Source organism: Anser cygnoides, chromosome 4, assembly GCF_040182565.1.
Source record: "Anser cygnoides isolate HZ-2024a breed goose chromosome 4, Taihu_goose_T2T_genome, whole genome shotgun sequence".
Lineage (NCBI taxonomy): Eukaryota > Metazoa > Chordata > Aves > Anseriformes > Anatidae > Anser > Anser cygnoides.
In genome coordinates this window covers 77,378,894-77,397,614 of record NC_089876.1, presented here as the reverse complement: position 1 = coordinate 77,397,614, position 18,721 = coordinate 77,378,894, and the positions used below count along the sequence as shown (strand labels likewise).

General features: G+C 36.6%; 1 protein-coding gene across 8 annotated transcripts in view; it reads right to left on the bottom strand.

The window, feature by feature from the left end:
- FAM241A (family with sequence similarity 241 member A) overlaps positions 1-18,721 on the bottom strand; it is a 321,403-nt gene that overhangs the window by 125,852 nt on the left and 176,830 nt on the right. Inside the window, exons 4-5 of one of the 8 annotated variants that reach the window (XM_066996449.1) lie at positions 5,616-5,740; positions 3,609-4,588 (exon numbers count right to left, since the gene is read on the bottom strand). The exons of 6 other annotated variants lie outside the window; for them this stretch is intronic. In XM_066996449.1, coding sequence (XP_066852550.1) covers positions 5,657-5,740 — 84 coding nt within the window. In that variant the 3' untranslated portion in view covers positions 3,609-4,588; positions 5,616-5,656. Of the gene's footprint in view, positions 1-3,608; positions 5,741-18,721 lie in introns of those variants that run through there. One more of the 8 variants, XM_013185343.3, reaches the window with a different exon arrangement.

Sequence of the window (18,721 nt, the reverse complement as noted above, 5' to 3'; positions counted from 1 at the left end):
GGTATGAAGTCCTTATGATCAGCTACAAAAAAACCCTATTTTTTTATTAGCGTCTTCTTTTATTTCTGAAGTTCTGCATCACCCAATTGCTGACTTTCTGAGATGCCTGCCCTGATTTTTCTTCTTTCCATAAACATAGCCATGAGCTGCAGCATCTATTTCCAAGCTCATTTCCCTCAAAACACAACACTTGCATATCATATCATACTTCCATAAGAGGTGCTTAAGAATGCATAACCATACACCGGCCTTGAGGAAAGCATACATATATCCAGAGATGGGAATGGAGTGGAGCAGAAGGATGCCTTACCAACCTATGCCTAAACAAGAGAAATGCAGTCCCCATAATACAACTATTACTGTTATTTACTGATCAATGATACCATGTATGCACTGGAGATCACATACAATTAAAGAGAGGAAAGAAAAGAGAGAGAGATTTTTAGATATTTACGAATAATGACTGCTTATCTAGAGAGATTCTTTTCTTAAGAACATTGTTCAAGATTATTGAAATTAGTAGGTCTCATCTTGAACTCTCCCAGGTAAAAGTTACCTATGCTGCAGATTGCAGTAACTGGAAAACTGCCAGCTTTACACTCTGGCCCCTGGCTCTACCAGGGAAAAAAAAACAGTCTCTATATTTGCTGGTTGGTCCTTGATGTGTCAAGACAAGAATACTTGTTCTTAAACCTATTATAAAGGGGCAGTGTTAGAGCTGGAAGCAGCATGCCCTTGTTTTGTTAATTTGAAGATGTTTTTCCTCTGGCTAGTCCAAACCCAGAGACCCCTTTTTCCCAGAGAGATCTGATTTAATTCTTTTAGACTGAGAATAACAAAAAATATGGTTAATGTCAAGAACAGAAGTCTTCCTCTTTTTTTTTTTCTTCAAAATTTTATAGGATCATCAAACTTGATAGATGGCAGAAGTCAGAATAAGTTTCTAAAACGTGTAACCAGAATTCATGCTTTTTATAGTTTGATCCCATTCCCAAACAAAAATCGAGAGTTCTGCTGGTGACCTCAGTGAGAGGAGAGCAGGGCCCTCAAATTGCATAGTAAAATATTCTTTAGTCCTTTCTGTTTTAATGTCTATATAGATGTAGGCTGGAGTAGGATGAAAGTGTCAGTTTTTACATTTAAGGATTTGTGCTTTATGAGCCTTGATATGTTAATGCTTCCTCTGGGGCTATTCTGGATGAGTGCATTGCACAGGTGGCCCACTGCAATTTATAGACACAATAATTGAACAGGAGAAATAAGAGACAAGAGTGTTTTCAGCACATGGGACGCAGCTGGTTCAACTACTTTAGCAGGAGGCATAACTTTTGTATGACAGAGTCCCTTTCTAAAACATAGGAAGAGGACTTTTTTTTCATAGAGACCCAAGAACTGCTTTTTGCACTTACCCTGCTTGCTTCGCATACCAGAGCATGCTCTGAAAGTCACTTTGTCATGCCCTTAAATGAGCAATTTAGTCTACTATAATTTATACTGCTAAGGAACTCTTTTAAAACAAACATCTGTTAAACCAGTGGTTGTCTTCAGAAATACATAAACTCCCATGAACTAAACAGTAACATACCAGGCAGCATTAAAGTTAGCGAAACGATGGCATAACGCAAAAAGCAAAAGAACTGGCTATTATTACTGTTACTATTAAGTAAAATTAAGTTCAAATAACATTTTCATTGCTCTCCTATCAGCTGTTTATATGGTTAACCTGGACTTTTGCTGTTGAGAACAATGTCTGGATATGAGTGAGGTTTTCTTGAGGAAACTGGAAAATGTTCATCTAGAGCCATTTATCTTTCTGAAAAGTAGAATTATGAATAAGTGAACTACTACTACTGTTATAAACAGAACCTTGGAGGAATATTTCTAAACTAAGGAAGAATTTGGAATGCAAATGTAGGAGTTATTTTTGATTCTGCTCTTTTAAGGAAAACACTAATTATTTCTCAATCATTCTGTAGATTTAAAAAAAGAGTAAATGTGATTTTATTACACAAAAGACTAGAAGTCAAATCTTGGTTATCTGATAGCACCTGCTCTGATACCACAGGATTTGTAGTGTCTTTCAGTCAGAATTTGAGAATGGAGGCAAACAACTTTTAGCATTTTTGTGATGCACGTATTTTTTAAATGTATTCATTCATCTTACATGAAGGTATCCTGCTTCAAACAAATGTTACAGTAATGAGTATCATACACAATTTGTGGTTGGAATATTCTGGAGAATAGAAACTGAATTACCATAACTCAGTGCTTACTTGCACAAACTGTTCTTACAAAATGCTGATTAAATGCTACAGTTGGCAAATAGTTTTATTTTACTTTATTTTTTTTCAGTATTTTTCCTCTTAAAAAGTGATACATTGCTTAATACTCTGAAATTGTAATGTGTCTTTGTATGTTCTGCAACAATATAATATTTAAGTTCTCCCAGAGAAAATCCAAGCATACACTGTTGCAATAAGTAACATGGCTAATTTCTAATATGCAAGGCATTTTGTTCTGAGGAACAACTGTGTGTTGTATTTTCTTTCAAGCATTTTGCTTTAAATTCTGACACTGTTAAACTAGCGAAAATGATGAAGTACTGGCAAATAACAAGCGCTCTAATCCTGAATTTGCATTAATGAGCAACTCACAAAGGCAATGCTCATTCAGCACGTGTGGGATGAGGCCATGAGTCACTGACTCTGGTGCACTTCGAGGTTTAGACATTTGTAAACAAGCATCAGCGTAACCCATCTTCGTATCCCAGCTGGAATTCAGTGCAAAGTTTCACGATCATAATTCTTCCCACTTTCAATTATTATAATAATCACATGAGGTATAATTTCTTGTGTCTGACCACAGTTTACACAAAGACAGAGGGACATGAACCTATCATCTGTTTTTGGCATTAGGAGAGTACTTATGCACATACAGAGTTTTAAAACTTGGGAAAGGTTACTGAAATCTTTATGCTTAAATACATTGCTGAACTGGGACTACAAACATAGAACTGAGTTTAGATAAAACAAACAAACATTTTCAAAGCGATCCCTTTTTCAGTAAATAAGAAGAAAATTTGCATGTTGCAAATTTTTGTAACAATGTGAATTTATATTTTTTTCAGGATTCCTGCATTATCCCATTTACTCCTCAACAGCAACCTTTCCATCCTATCATTGTCAGAAGGGCAGTGGAGGGAAAATGACATTCCTAGTTAATACCTTTGTACTCTACAGAGCTCTATTTGCTTCCATACCATCATTTCAACTTTGTGACTTTCTATTTAATAAAGAAAAAAAAAAGTGCTTGAAGTAAATGATCAGCTGGAATGATGCACAATGTCTTAGGGGCTCTACAGATTTGATGAAAACTTACTAAAGGTCCACTATTATGGGAAGTTATTAATTATTAATAGGAAGTTCAGCTCCACAGAAATGTCCAAGAAAGGCAAGAGGATGTCACTGTAACAGCAAGATTGCTGGCCTTGTTTAAATTTCCAAATAATTTAATTATTACTGAGCCCACAATTTGACAGGGTACTCAAGTAGGTGTCTACTATTAAGCTTACAACATAAATGACACCTGCTTTGGCTCCTTGCTGTCAATACAAGCTCAAATGAGCGTAACATCCTTGGCAGTTACAGATATCACTGCAACAATCGCAAGTTTCCACTCTGTCTCATATTTTTATGCCCTGGTCTCACTTCACAGCTCCTCTCTGCCTTAGGCCAACAGGGGAGCATGTGCTCCAACTATCCTTGGCAGTTGCTTTCACAGACATCACCAAGACTTTTCAGCAGCCCCAGGCATGTGCCTTTTCTAAACAGAAATAAGAGCCAGCGTATTTCTGCATCTCAGGCCACATCAGACAGAAGAAAATGGCTGCTTCTTGATTTATTGATAATTACTTATTTTGATTTTAATTAGGTGCTTTAGATGAGAACTGCAAAATTTTATGCTTCTTTGGATTTTTTTTGTGCTAGGCTGAATGATTAGGGACTACAGAGACTTCAACTTGTACTCATCTCAAAACCAGAAAATTTTATTTCTGTTATGCACTTATTATAATCAGCACTATTAACACCTTCACCAGAGACAGTAATGCCATAACTTAAGCATCATATACCCAAGTTTCTTTGATTGCTGTACTTCTGCCACAAACTTAAGCCAATGCACACCTCTAGTTTTAAGAGTTCTAATTCTAAAAATAGATTTCTCACATTTTTCCATGTATTGCAACAAACAATCCAGTTAAACGCTGTTTATAGAACAGTGATGAAGAAAAAAAATGGCCCCATCTCCATGCATTCTTCTTGCTCTGCCAGAAAGCAAACAATTCTGCTTTGCTCATTGATTACCAAAATAGTTTCTTAATGACTTGTTAATTTGATAGGTCAAGCAATTTATTAGGTGTTTCCTGTGTTTCCAGCTCCAGTCTGCATTGCAAGGAAACAAGTAGTGTCTGTGGCATGGAAGATGAGTCTGTGTCTGATGAGAGCCATGTGTACCAAACTCCCATTTTTCATAAGTGCTGTCATTTTACAGATGTATGACCCTCTTCTCCTGGTTACAGAGGAGGGGGGCGCTGGGGGAAGATAATGTACAGGGTTCAGTAGAGAAACCCTTGTAGGCAGAAACACAAATCATGTCATGCAAACCAGAACAGGCTACAGGAACATCACATCTCTTTGCAGAAGACAATAACAGATAGGACAGAGAAAGATGGAGTCTAAGATGATTAGGAAAACAGGAATGGTTAATGGATAACAGCAACGTGGCGCCAAGCAGTTCATTCCATGTCATAAAGATATGAGGCAACACAAACAGAGAGCAGGTAAAAGGTCTTTGAAATTCATCCAATCAATGCAGATGCAGATTTGTGTTCCCAGTACATTTGACATAGAATAATACAGACTGTGGAAAAATTAATGTATTTCAAATTAAGTCTTTTGTTTTCTTAGCATCTCTTGCTCTCAATGTGCAGTATATCACCTCCAATTTGAAATTACTTTTTCAGTTTTGTAATTTTATTTTTTATTTTTTTAAACGGTGCTTCTCCACAAATTCTAAGCACTTGCTTTTGCCTTCAAAGACAGGGTTTACATGTATCTTAGGAACATCATTTCTCCTGTACATCAGACCAGTAAGCTTGATAAACAGTCTAAAACACATGGGAATAATTCCATCCCACTCCTCACCTCCTGTGGACTTCCCTACTGTATTACTTTTGCTACAGAATGTGACTGGCTCCCATCGCAGGAGAAAGACACAGAGGGATCAGTGCTGCTAAGACCCTGACAAAGAAGGTACTCAAAATACTATCACATGGTTATGGAGCAAATTAGGATGCTATACTTCCTCTGACGATTTAGGGTTAGTAGGGAAGACAAATTAATTTCTAATTCTAATCTGCTTCATTTAAAACATCTATTTTTATTTTCTGTTTCAACAGAAAGTTAGTCACAAACCTTCAAATTGTGATTGGAAATTTTTGCTGGCCAAGTATTGTAGGACTTGGCATGCCTATCACAAAATAATCATCTTGAAAGAGCATTAAGAAGTAAATTCATGATGATAGAATTGTTCAGACACCAAGTTCAGCATATTCATACCTGAAAAGTGTTTAGGACCAGGCTATGTCTGACTGGGATGTTCAAAGGGAAAAAATTCCCCAAAGTCCACGCTGTTCAGAAACTTGGATCCTTGGCATAGATAAATTTGCAGGTACATGGTGGATCTGGTTCTCAACAGAAAGCAACAAGAAAGGAAGTGAGGGCAGGACAGCATCTTTTGAATCAACCAGGATTTGCCTGACAATGCAGTTAAATAGCTTCTCCTGCTCTTTCTTTTTGCTTAAACACTCTCCATAAGAAAGGCAATGCAGTCACTGTAAAGTGACCATCAGTAAGAAACACAACAACCGAAGCTTACTACCATTACCCTGATAATTCTTCAGATCCAAATGACAGAAAATACAGGAACACAGCCAACAGGCACTTCACTAATGTGCTTGTTTTTCATTAAATCATTTTCTTTGGTCAAAAGTGTTTATTCTTACTCAGGGCAGAGATTTCATTGACTTCAGTGGAAATTCTGACTGTACAAGGAATGCAGAATTTTTTTCCTCCTGTAAACAGAGGTTCTCTGGAATTGCAGCCTGCACATAATAAACCTCTGAAACAATTCAGACCTGTCCTTCTAATTCACTGTGAACAGAGCTTCAGTATATCTCAGTTAACGATAAACATAGGCTCTCCTCCCAGTCCTATTGAAATCTGTGGCAAAACTCCCAGTGACTTCAGTAGGAGCTAGAGCAGACCCTGGGGTTTCCAAAGACCAGATACGCGATGGTGTAGCATTTTGCCTACTCTAACTGCAGGTCGAACCTTTGGCTTTGTAAAATACAAAAGAAAAAAAAAGGCATTCTCTGCCTGGTTGATAGAAAAAATTCAAGCCAGTATGAATGAGCATTTATAGTAAAAAGTGTTGCATGGAGAACATGAACCTCATATCACTCTAAATCAATTTTATATACTCATCCTATAATAAAATTCAGTCAATATAATGCTTTCCCACAGGTTTTAAATGACTAGATGACAGTTAAGTAACATCATCTGTCCCAATCAATTACATAAAAAAGCTAAACACATCAAAATAAGTCACATCTAAGCTATTATAAAATAAAGAATGTTAAATACTGCAAAGCTAAGGCTAGACTTAAACAGAAAATGATGTGGTTTGCCAGATAACAAAGTTAGGAAAACATATGACTAAATCTCTGTATGCCATGATTACATCACATTTGATAACACTGTCCAAGATGCTGTTGTTTATTCTTTAGATAAATGTCCTAATCAATAGATACATGAAGACAAAATAAGAGTAATTAACAGAGGTGTATTTGCCTCTGTATTGGTACATATCTATTGAAAGCAAATAGCATCCTCAATAGCAAAAACTACTTTGAGTCTAATTTGCAGTTTTTCTTTTGATTTATAGGTTTTAGAAACATCATGTCAGGGATATGGCAAATATTCAAGTGTTTGCTTAGCTAAAAGATAAAGGGCTATAAAGCCAACTGAGATATGATACAGAAAACCAGGTTTAGCATAGTACACTCAAAACTGCAGGTCACCTTTCTTCAAGATCAGAAAGAAGTAACACAGCCCCCACTGCATGTGCATTTATAGAGAAAGGCTCTCTCAAAAGCCTGCTTCTTCTTTTTTTTTTTTTTCATCAGAGCAGTATACAGCAAATTCTGAAAGCTGACACTTTTCTACCATTACTCCATTCAGATTTATTTATTTATTTATTTATTTATTTAAAATAAAGTTTTATAAGGGAAGTTTCCAGACCTGAACCAGCATCAAACTTCCATTGTCATAGGACCCGTACAGATACAGGCTTACTGTGAACTCGCAGTATTGAAACAACCAAATGCTTTTGATTCTCAAGGCACGTTTAACATATTTTCCCAGGCAGCAACACCAGTCCACTTCAGTTTATCCCCTACTTCTAGTACTTTCTGTAACTGTCTGATGCATCTGCTATAATCCAGATCAGTAAAATTATCTAGGTTTAGAAAAGCCAAAACACTCCTAACTAAATCTTCTGTCTCCTCTCATCTCACCTAAAAAAATCCTTAGGATCAGTTCAGTGACCTGGTTTATAACCTGTGTCTCCATACAGCTACCTCAGTACAGCCAAGGAGGGAACAAATTGTTATGCAGGATTATGAAGCTAGAGTAAAGCAGGACAGAAAACTTTTCATACTGGCTTTAGCACTATCAAAACCATGGAAATAAACTACAGCCTAAGTCTGCGTTTTCACTCTGACACACTAAACAGAAATAAGCATGTAAAGAAAAACTCAGCTCTGATTGAGTCAGGAGTTCCTCATCACTTCAGCGAGGATTTCACCTTTTACATTTACGGATTTGCCTTTTCCATTGCAGGCTCCCGAGAGTGATGGCATGCGTATTTTCTATCAGCTCTGTGTGCAGGGCTTTCCCTGCCCCTAAAGAAAACAGCTGCTGAAGATCAGACCCAAACATTCATTTTCTGTTCAGTATTCCTGGAATGCTGTCCTGTATCCTTGGGCTTCTTAACCGTTTGCACCTCGCAGTATCCTATCAGTAAAGTGGGTGCTAAAACATCTATCTCACATGGTACCTCTGACAATTCTTATTTATGCAGAGCTCTGAGAACCTGGAATGAAAGTTAGTACAGTATAAATGCCTGCTTTCATTCCTAGTGTTCAGAAAAGCTTTTGCAAAGCTAATACTTTGCATTAGGGATCTTTTGGATGGACAAGCAATGAAACTAGTCAAAGAAACTACTGATGTCACATCAAAAGAGACCCTCTGTTTGCTCCATCGTCCTTATTTATTTTTTGGCATTATCTTTTTCCTTCCTATCTTTCCAAGGCCCAAGGCATCAAAATTTACATTTTCTTTGCATTCAGTCCTTAAGAAAAAAATAAGGGAGAAAACGAGGGGGGGGGGGGGGGGGGGAAGGAAAGGGGGAGAAGTAACATTGATAAAAGGGACAAACAGCTCTTGCTATCTAGCAGTGTAACCAATTCCTTAAAGTTAGCCTTTTAGCCTGTGCTTTTGAATATTTTATAAACTGAAAACACATTATACTTTGATTTTCAAACAGCAGCTGATGTCACATGCCTGTTCTCAGCCTTCTAAGGGATAAGAAACATGATGGGGATGAAAAAATATTCACTTGTTATTTTCAAATGATCCTGGTGGTGTTCCAAATTTCTGTGGCAGGTGGTGTGGAAGGGATTTAAGAGGTGATAGAGGAAAAGGATGAAAGAAATTTGAAAGGCTACTTGATAATGGCTTTCAATCGTGAAAATGGGTCCAGATTCCACAATTAATCACTAGAATAACACTATAAGCTGTTTCTTCTGAAATGTGTTATAGTTTTAATGGTGATATTAAGCACAATAGCAGCTTCCAGGTATGCAAATTTGTAAGACGGATTTTCTGCATTTTTTCAGAATTGCCATTTTTGAAGCCCTATTGTGCTTATGGACCATATCTTTAATACATTTGTGACAGAAGAATGTGATCTCACTTGCCTTGATGTTCTGTAACACTCAAGGAAAGCTTTACATTATAGTCCAAAATTCATTGCATTCACTGAAGAAAGACTGCAAGGGAAACAAGACACCACTGAAAGCAGCCTGATTATAACACATCCATCTGAATGAGAAACTCCGCCAGATATAAGAGGGCCAGTGCCTACTAAGATGATAAGCCCCTCTATCTGCAAGCACACCAGAACAGAAGCTCTGAGCATGGCCTTACATGCAAGATGTGAAATAGCTACGTCCCAACTTCAGCCAGAGCGGCAGCGTAAGAGACAGGCAGTACAGGGATACTGTACAACTTCAGCCCTTGAATTCTGCAACGATAAGGCGGACTCCCAGGATTAACAGCCCTGTCAAGGGTAACTCTCTGAAGTGCTTATTTGTTTAGAAAAACCACCTCATTCATCATTAAGGAGTGATAGAAATGGAAGCCCTCTGACACAATATGTGAAGTCTACCTGGATGTATGTTTTCTTGGTATCATAGAAAGCAGGAGATAAAACCTCGCTATCTGGTTTTAAAAACAGTATTAAAATGAAATACATTACTTGTGTTTAAAATGTCTGGTTTCTAAGATGTTTATTTTATTGCTTTTCATAGAAATATTGCAAGCCCACTTGAAAGTGGGCTTTACATGTTGTACTTCAAATGTTAAGCAGAAGTATACCCATTGGAACACAATCTTACATACAGCAATACAATTTAAGAATAAATTAACCCCCCTTAATGACAGATGTTTTCCATTTTTATTGTTTCTGAACTTTAAATGGATGTTTCTGATAATGAGTAATGACACTTCTGGTAAAATAAAAGAGTTTTTTTTTTTTTTGAACTTCATTTACATAAGTGAATTAAACTAAAATGTTGTAACATGAAAAAACTTGAGCTATCCATTTAAAAATTTTATTACAGGGAGATATTCCATGAATAATCCTATTCTGCAAAGTCAAATCCTGTATTTGTACTTCTTTGGTGGTTAGACTTCCTCAAATCTGAGTTTTTATTCATGGCCCATCTTTCCTCTATATATTGCTTAAAATTACAGGGCAGGAGGAGAGGGTGTAATTTTAAGAGCTGCCAATTACTTGTAAATACTTTTCTTGCAAGCTAGAAGACTAAAACAAGTATGGTAAGAAGCCAGGGATACTGAAGAATATAAAACACTACAAGAAGTGCTGGGAAACAATCCCTTACTCTGTTGGTGGTCTTGTAGATACTAGACCTAACTGGATGTTAAGAATTAAAGATATCTTGTTCTGTCATTTTGACAATGTGTGTAGTGAAGCTCTTGCTTCACCAACATTGACTCCATAAAAATAGATATATGAGTTTTCCAATTCAGAAAAACTGTTATTTACTATAATGGCAAGCATAGGATTTTTGATAGGAAATGGATAATTTTGTTTTGTTGTTAGTTCCATGTTTCATAGCTTGTTACTCTGTTAAATGCACTGGGAGAATAAACAAACAACCAAAAACCACAAAAGCAACAAAAAAATTGTACGTTCAGTGTTTCATGAGTTTTCTCCTTTTTTTTTTTTTTCTGCTTAAAAACATGTGTATAGGGAAAACCATTTTAAATGACTCTGCAGGTTACGAGTACACTCCTAGTCCACACAAGAGCTGTCCTACAATGGCGAATTTCACATATTTCAATAAGAGGACAGAGTTATGCAGGATTGCCTTCTTCAGCACAGTGATGGGGTGGAGGGGGACTAGGACTAGAAATACTACAAATACTGAATCCTGTCGATAACTTTGCATCCGAGTTGATGCTGGAACTGTTTTTAAAATTAGTAAAGTGGTATGTGCTGTGTATGACATGGTGTCAGTCACTGTACATTTGAAATCATCACAGATTTCTGCTATGTTTCTGGGTTTGGGCTTTTTTTTAAACATCTGATTAACCCTGGCTATTCAAGAACTGCTCCCTTCGAAAGTGCTAATTAAGATACTGAAGAGTCTCATCTAATATTTATACTTCTGGTGTTGCACTAGATCATTTTGCAGTGCATGAACAGCGTCATGAAGAAGGAATTAGAAGTAGTATAGCTTTGAGCCTCAGATAATCCTTCACTGATTAGTGAGATTCGCATCATCACCTATTCTGAATGCACTCCTCTCAGGATGTTGATAAAGCCCTTCAGTATCACAATATGGACTTCCAAGCACAGCTACGGCTTTTCTACCCAATCAAAGTGAAACCCTCAGTTCACCTGGTTAAGCTAGCTAATCCTAAATCGGCTTTTAGATTGTCACTTAACAACTCTGAGGCACTCCAGAAGGATCCCGCACAAATCCTGTGGTAAATGAGGCCTAGGCTGAGTGAAAATGAACAAACAAAAAGCTTTAAAAATGGACAGCAAATTCTTTATCTAAGACATATTTTTATTTCTTTAGAGTGAGAATTAAGATGTCAGGAATTGGACAGTTCTGTTAAATTCATCTTTAAATGATGATGTATGCCTGCTATGATCTCAAATGATGACACACATAAATCATATTAAGTTGTGAAGTAATGCAAATGGTGTAGAGAGGGTTTGCAAGAGGGTTTTGGTGCTTTGTCATTTTAGAATATGTGGATAATCATGCGAATAATGAGAAATTAAAGCTTTTAATGAAGATATTAGAAGTTTCATTGGTTCATACATATTGGTTGGCTTTAAAAATATCTGAGCAATCTGAATTTATTGATGATCTCCCTAACAGCATGCCACCACCTTCTAATGTAATTTTTAGCAAAAGTTACAGTCCTGTGTTAATGGCTGTACTTTGCAGGAAATGGTCACACCCTCATCTAACCTCTATGGGTACAAACTATACAAAAAGTATTGAAAACCCTTCTTGCATTTGGAGGAGAATCATTGTTAGGAGATACCAGCTGCAGGCTGGCAGTAACATGGCTCTGGTTGCTGGTTGGCAAGCAGAATGCAAGACAGCTTTTGCATCTGTTACTAAAAACAGGCGATAGATGCTGCTGAAGTTGGTTCATGCTTAGGTTTCTTAGATTTCATAGATTGCACTGTAAAATTATTCCACTGAATATTAAGGGATTTGAAATCTCATACTGATATTTGTAGTAAAGTAATAATACAAGAAAAGTTACAATTTTACCTTAAAACTAAGTGATAGCTGGAAATCCAACTTGCAACACAAAATTACTCAACTTTCAAAACGTCATTCTTTTGCAATGAAACGAGGGAGCAAGATTCCCAACACTACCTGACAATTGAAGGCACTCACAGGGAAAGCTGAGTGGCAGAGAATAAAAGTCTTGCCATCTGAGGCAGATCACTCAAGTACCAATGCCAAATTAAATAGAAAAATCACAGAGATCTAAGTTTATTATCTTTCATACTGAATTGTTTAGAAATAATAAATAGAATACACAAACCCTATACCACAGTAGTTTATTTTGTCTTGTGGGAAGTTTTAACAGTTTCTGGGATTAAACGGCTTTCCCCTTCTGTGAAGGGTCTGATGTAAACTCTTGTACTGCGGCTTAAAGTCTTAAGGCTGTTAGAAGTTTCCATCAGTCAGTCTGTATGTCAATGGATAAAAAGTTGGTTGCTGATCTGACCTGTTCATCGCTCTCTGGAAAGATGCCATCAAGCTACAGACACATTTGGCAATGCTGGGGGAGGGAAGGAGAATGGGAAAATAGGCTTTTTCAGCGTGAAAAGTGAGTTCTTCTATGCATTAATATTAAGACGTTGAGACAAAGCCTTAGAAAACAGCAAACCAATTTTGTAGATGCATACGCTCATTTTGTAACTGAAGCCTCCAATTGATAAAATCCTAAGAATTATGTATGTTTGCCTGTTTAAGAGAGGGAAAAATAAACTACTAGTTATTTCTGAGACAGGTTAAGATAGCCTTGGACATGCTAGCTCCATATATGCTGAGCAATGTATGCCTGCATAATAAGACATAAGTTCACTGCAGAACAGACTGGCAAAATGTCTAAGAAACCTGCAGTCGATTAAATCATTAAATTAAAATTATCTAATATTCATTCACCTGGATGGAAATGGTAGTTGCAGTAGTTTTCAAATTTATTTTGAAATAATTTAAAAATCAATCTTCTAGAATTTCTGAAAGCTGAAAAACCCACTCTTTTCAATTTATCACATTATTCAGCGGTTTTCTCAGCAGTTTTTCAGCAGTTGGAGTGCTGCCTCAAACAAGGAGCAAGAATGAAGGGGCTGACAGTTTGTCTGCATTTTGGCAAAATAGGTTTTGTGTCTCTAGTGATCCCATTAATTCAGTCTTCATCGAAGAGCATCAGTAGCAAGGATTTAACCTATAAGTAGAAGGGAAATCATTTCTTCTTATTCTGAAGCATGAGAAACAGTGGCCATTATAAGACAGACCCTGAGATTAGGTTTTACTGCCCAGAGATTAGGTTAAGGTATGTGTAGGTAGTTTAATGATCCACAGATCACAGTCTGTTCTTTGCATACCAGTCCTGCTCTGCAACTTTAGATGTGCTTTCAGGTTCTTGCAATTTAATTATTTATTTTAAATTTTGTGCCTGTATTTAAGAAAGCTGAAAGCACTTCTAATTTACATATTTTAAAATATGGTGACTAGATTTGGAATGGAATTAATATGTAATATGTTCTGAAAAAGACAGCTTGATTAAAGGAAAAAAATGCCAGTAGACTCTAGAAGTATTTTCACTGTGGACATACATCTTGAGGAATGCTACCACATTAATAGGCCTAACAAAGGTTTAATGGGTGGGATCCAGCTCACCTAACTTGAGATATCCACACTGGAGACTGGAGTCCGAGTAGAATACTTACTTCCTCCCCACAACAAAGAATTATAGACCATTTTTATGCATTATTCATCTGATGAATTTCAACAAGTATTTCAGACTGAGCTGGCCTGCACTCATTACTTTCCTCTGAACAGTTCCCAGAAGCGACCAGTTTAGATGCAGGTATCTGACTTTGGCCAGATGAGTCCCAGTGTGTGAGTGCAACATTTTGTCTTCCAGGATGGAATGGACAGCAAGTCCAAACAGAAATAAATTGTTCAGTTTTGTAAAAGTCCTTCCATGCTATACAGGAAGCTATACTAGCTTTCACAGCTCTACTACGTGGTCTGCTCGGGACGCGATGGAAATATAGCTCAGACTCTTCTGCATCATGTTTTACTATGAGCAAGAGACTGCCTAATCCATGTGTTTTTGAAATGACGTTTAGAGATCAGCTCCACCTATCTGGAATATGCCAGACATGTCACATGGCAGAAGTTGATGATGAAGGTGCTCGGGTCAGGGGTGCGTCTTGTCGCACCCTGTTTGTAGTGGACCAAAACAAGCTAATAAAAGTTAACTAGGTTAATTTTTATAGCTCTTTCTATTAGTTGAATGCAGAGTTTATCATTCAGGAGAAAGGTAGTATCATGATAGATGGAAACCAAACATTAAGCACAGACAGCACAAACAGAAGCCAAGCACAGGTCACTGGACAATCAAATCAGGCAACAACAATGGTTTAGGAGTGACTGGGGGCATAGTTCAACACACAGGACAAACTAATTTGTTTGCAGAAAGTAGAATATTCTTTTGAATTTTACTTAATAAACTTTTTTTTTTTTTTTTAAAATCCAAAAAGAAATGTTGAGGAGTCTTTTGAAACCTGTCAACAATTCATTCCTCTTGTCACATTTGCTAGAGGTAGGTGGAGAACTCCTATCACAAATCTTTGTGGTAGGTCACTCGGTGATAATCAGTATCTGATGTCTAGTGAGACAGAAAGGATCAATATACAAAGAAGAACAAAACAGCTGTAAAACTAGGCCCAAACTGTGTCACTGGAAATGGTTATTAAATAAGGAATGCTTATGTCTAATAAGATAGATGTTCTTGGCCTTGATTTCTTGGAAGATTTCCCTATATGTCAGTATTGAACCAAGCACTTAGGAATAGTGTTACGAATTTATATCCTGGGGATGCCATCTTTTAGACAAAATAAAATCAACATTCCAGCTAGTTCAGATTTGGTACTGCTTGTTCCAAAATTAAGTGACTTTATCTCCAGTCTTCAACAGATTCCAGATCCTGTCCACTCTCATAATTCAGTTCTCACTGCAGTTTCACTCATATCTTTAAATCTACATTACTGTCCAATTATATAATGTAAGAAAAAGCAATTACAAACTACCACTGCTCTTGTGGCACCATATCGCTCTTTTGTAACACTGACCTTGCATGGAGTTGTATTTTGAAATGTCTTTACAAAGAAAGGCACTGTAGAACACGATGTGTCCACTTCAAATATATTCCTGTAAAATGCCCTTTTACAAACCACTGCTAAAAGAATCTTCTAATTTCTTTCATCTGTTTTAAAATGTTTTATGTTTATGAACAGATCAAATTTATGTGACCTGGGCTAGCATGTTTTATTCAATGGAAAAAAAAAGGAAGAATATTGTATATTCTGTAATATATTAGTGAATGGAAATAAAACCCCTTTACAGGACCAGAACTTAGGACTACTAAGAAGCAATCACATTTACTAGATCTAAACAGACACTTGTAGGAATAAACTGAACATATTGTCATTCAATTTGTTTAATGTATAATTTCTACAAAATAAATATAACAGAGTACCTATTTTTCACCGTTGACAGTAACTTAAATAGAAAAATATCAAACAAAATGCAGTGTATTCTCTGGAATAAATTTCTGTCATTCTTTGACTTTAAACAATCTCTTTCTCACTAAATGTGGAAAAGAAGGGAAGAGAAAGGAAGAACTGGGAAGAGCTTACCATTAAATTCAGCAGGATGTTCTGGAACAGGTAGAAGAGAGAAAACTTAATGCTGTTCATGCCAGCTATATTAGACGCATTTGGCAGTTGTACCTTTTCTAATTTATATGTGCATTTGTGCATGCCTATACCTGTTTATAGGCATTGCATATGTTCCAGTTTTTTCCAGCAAAAGGTCACATAAAAGTCACCAAAGATATGCCCAGCAAATATAGCAGAAAATAAATTATGATTTTTTTTTTTATTCCATCCTATGGGTATCTAAAACAGAAGGTGCTATTAATTTAATTTCAAGCACCTAGTTTATGGAGAAATTCTTTTTTTTTTTTTTCAATTATATGAAAATTAGTCCTGAGTTTGTTCTGAATCCAGGACCATCTTCACTCTATAAACAGTGCAGAGACATTCAGAAATAAGACATTTCATGTGGGCGGGTTTTAACATGAACTAGATTCCAGGTGAAGCTTCCTTGTTTGGAAAGCTGTTTTAAAATAAGTTTGAAAACATGGTAAGATGAAAGATCACTGGATAATGAAGCTATTAGCTTACTAGATCTGGGGCGGGCAAGTTTTCCACTGACTTCTTGTGATACCAGATTTTCATCCTGGAACTGGATGAATTTTAGGCATTAAAAATCTATGCAACTTTAGTCGCCTTATATTTGCATTAAAGAGAAAATGAATTTGTAGTGTATATTGTTCAGTTTATAGCTTCATAGACTTTTCAGCATAATATAGATGCAGACACATATTAAAAACAGACCCTGCTTCTTTCTTGTCTCTCAAGCCTGCTCTGAATTGTAGCTTCCCTTGAGCAATTGTGTGTGTGACTAGGACTGGCCTCACGGACCCAAAGCTATTTCCGTATCCAGCTCCTTCCCTCCCTTCAGTTTGCTCCTTATCCTACACACTAATAAAAACACTACTAGTGGAAAACTGGAAATTTTCATTGTACAGTAATATACCTAATTCTAACCATTATAATTACATGCTACAAGCCAAGAGTTAAACAAACAAACAAACAAAAAACAACAAACAAGCAAGCAAGCAAACAACCAAACCAAACCAAACCCAAAGAGAACGCACATTTTCTGGACAGATTTAGCAGTTATGTGAGAACCCACAAACTCCCAATTAAATCCATGGTTTGGCAATCTTACTACAGGTGCTGGATTTGTTATGAACTAAAATTACAATTCTGAATCTTGCTACGTTAGTAATTTCAACATGAAGTTACACTGGAATATTTTATGACCCTTGTCCATACAATCCCATGACTATGTTCAGCAATCCTTGGAAAAAACAGAAAGTCCATACACAAAGAACAAAAAATGAAGAGGAGGATGAAAGATCCCATCTGCATTTTCAAAATCTCATAAATAATTTGAAGGTTGGCTTACTGCAAACCCATTCTTAATCTATCTTAACTATTTTGTTCGTATCTGTTTTTTCTAAGATACCGCTCTCTCTAGTCATAATAAACAACTGATCATTCTGAACAGAACTGTGAGAAGGGTCTTGCAAAGTAAATAAATAATCCTAAACAAGAGCAAAAAATATCCCAATCTAGGAATGTAGAATTGCATCACTGGCATTCTGGAAGGTTGAAGTGTTTTATAGACAGTACCATATGCTAGAGAATAGAAGAGACTCGTGGGTATTTTGATGAAAGCAGGGAATTTGCCTTTGGGAAGTTTTCATGTGTTTGTGGAAAATCACAAGCTTCCCATCATTTTCAGGCATCTGTGATTTTTTTTTTCCCTTTTTTTTGTAACATATGGAACTGCCACTTCAAAACATGCCCTTGCCTCACTATGAAATCTATATTTCATTTCTCTAATCTTCTATGGCAGCCAGAGAGAAAATATATTAAAAATCATATTCCATTTGTTGTGTAGTTAAAGGGATAGATTGAGCTTCTTGCTTTGCAACTTCAAACTTGAGGTTTCCTCATCCATGAAATAAAAATGGCTGGTAAGCATTGCTTTTCTGCTGCATTAGTTACCATGTCATGTGCTTAAAAACCAGCTAACATCAGAACTGAAAGAACAAAGGAACGAAGTTTCATCTGTCCAGGCTTTTGGATACAAATGTCAGCATCAAAAGTCTGGGAAGAGGTGTGGAGAAAAGAAGAATCTGTTCTGTGATTTCAGAATATTTTATGGTGGATGGCAGAACTAGCCTTCCTCTGACTCCATTGCGTTGTGTATAGGTTATCCTTGAGCGATTTACATTATAATCATACTGCACAAAAGGGTTTGGATATGAAATATGAGGGACAAAAATGTTTCCAGGTGGAAAATATTACTGATGCCAATATGCATTATAACCGCCAGGACAATGTCTCACTTATCAAATAATATTTAAAAACAGTTTGAGGAATGATTTACTTTGAATTCATTACAGAGCTCCGAAGATCTCTATATTTTTATTTCACATGGAAAATAAGGAGAAACGTCTGTCCCTCAATCTCAGCAATTCCTAAGTCACAGATAACCTGCTACCATTATATATGTTATAAATATACGTAAAATTCTGGAATGATTACTAGTACTTCTTCAAAAGGCCTCCAGCCCCTTGACAGTTTTCAGATGAAAATCCAAATTCATTTACAGTGTAAGCACACTTCTCGGCAAATACACGCTTGGAAAAAATTATGGTTCTCCTCCCATGCTCCCTTTCCATTTGCAGGACACAACTTAGGGAGAAGCATCTAAACTCGCCTAAACTCTAAGACTTCAAACATTTTTTGGGTACTCCAGAGGAGAGACACGGAGGTTGCCTTATATTGTTTCTCACATGCTGCCTGCCTACATCATTACCAAGGT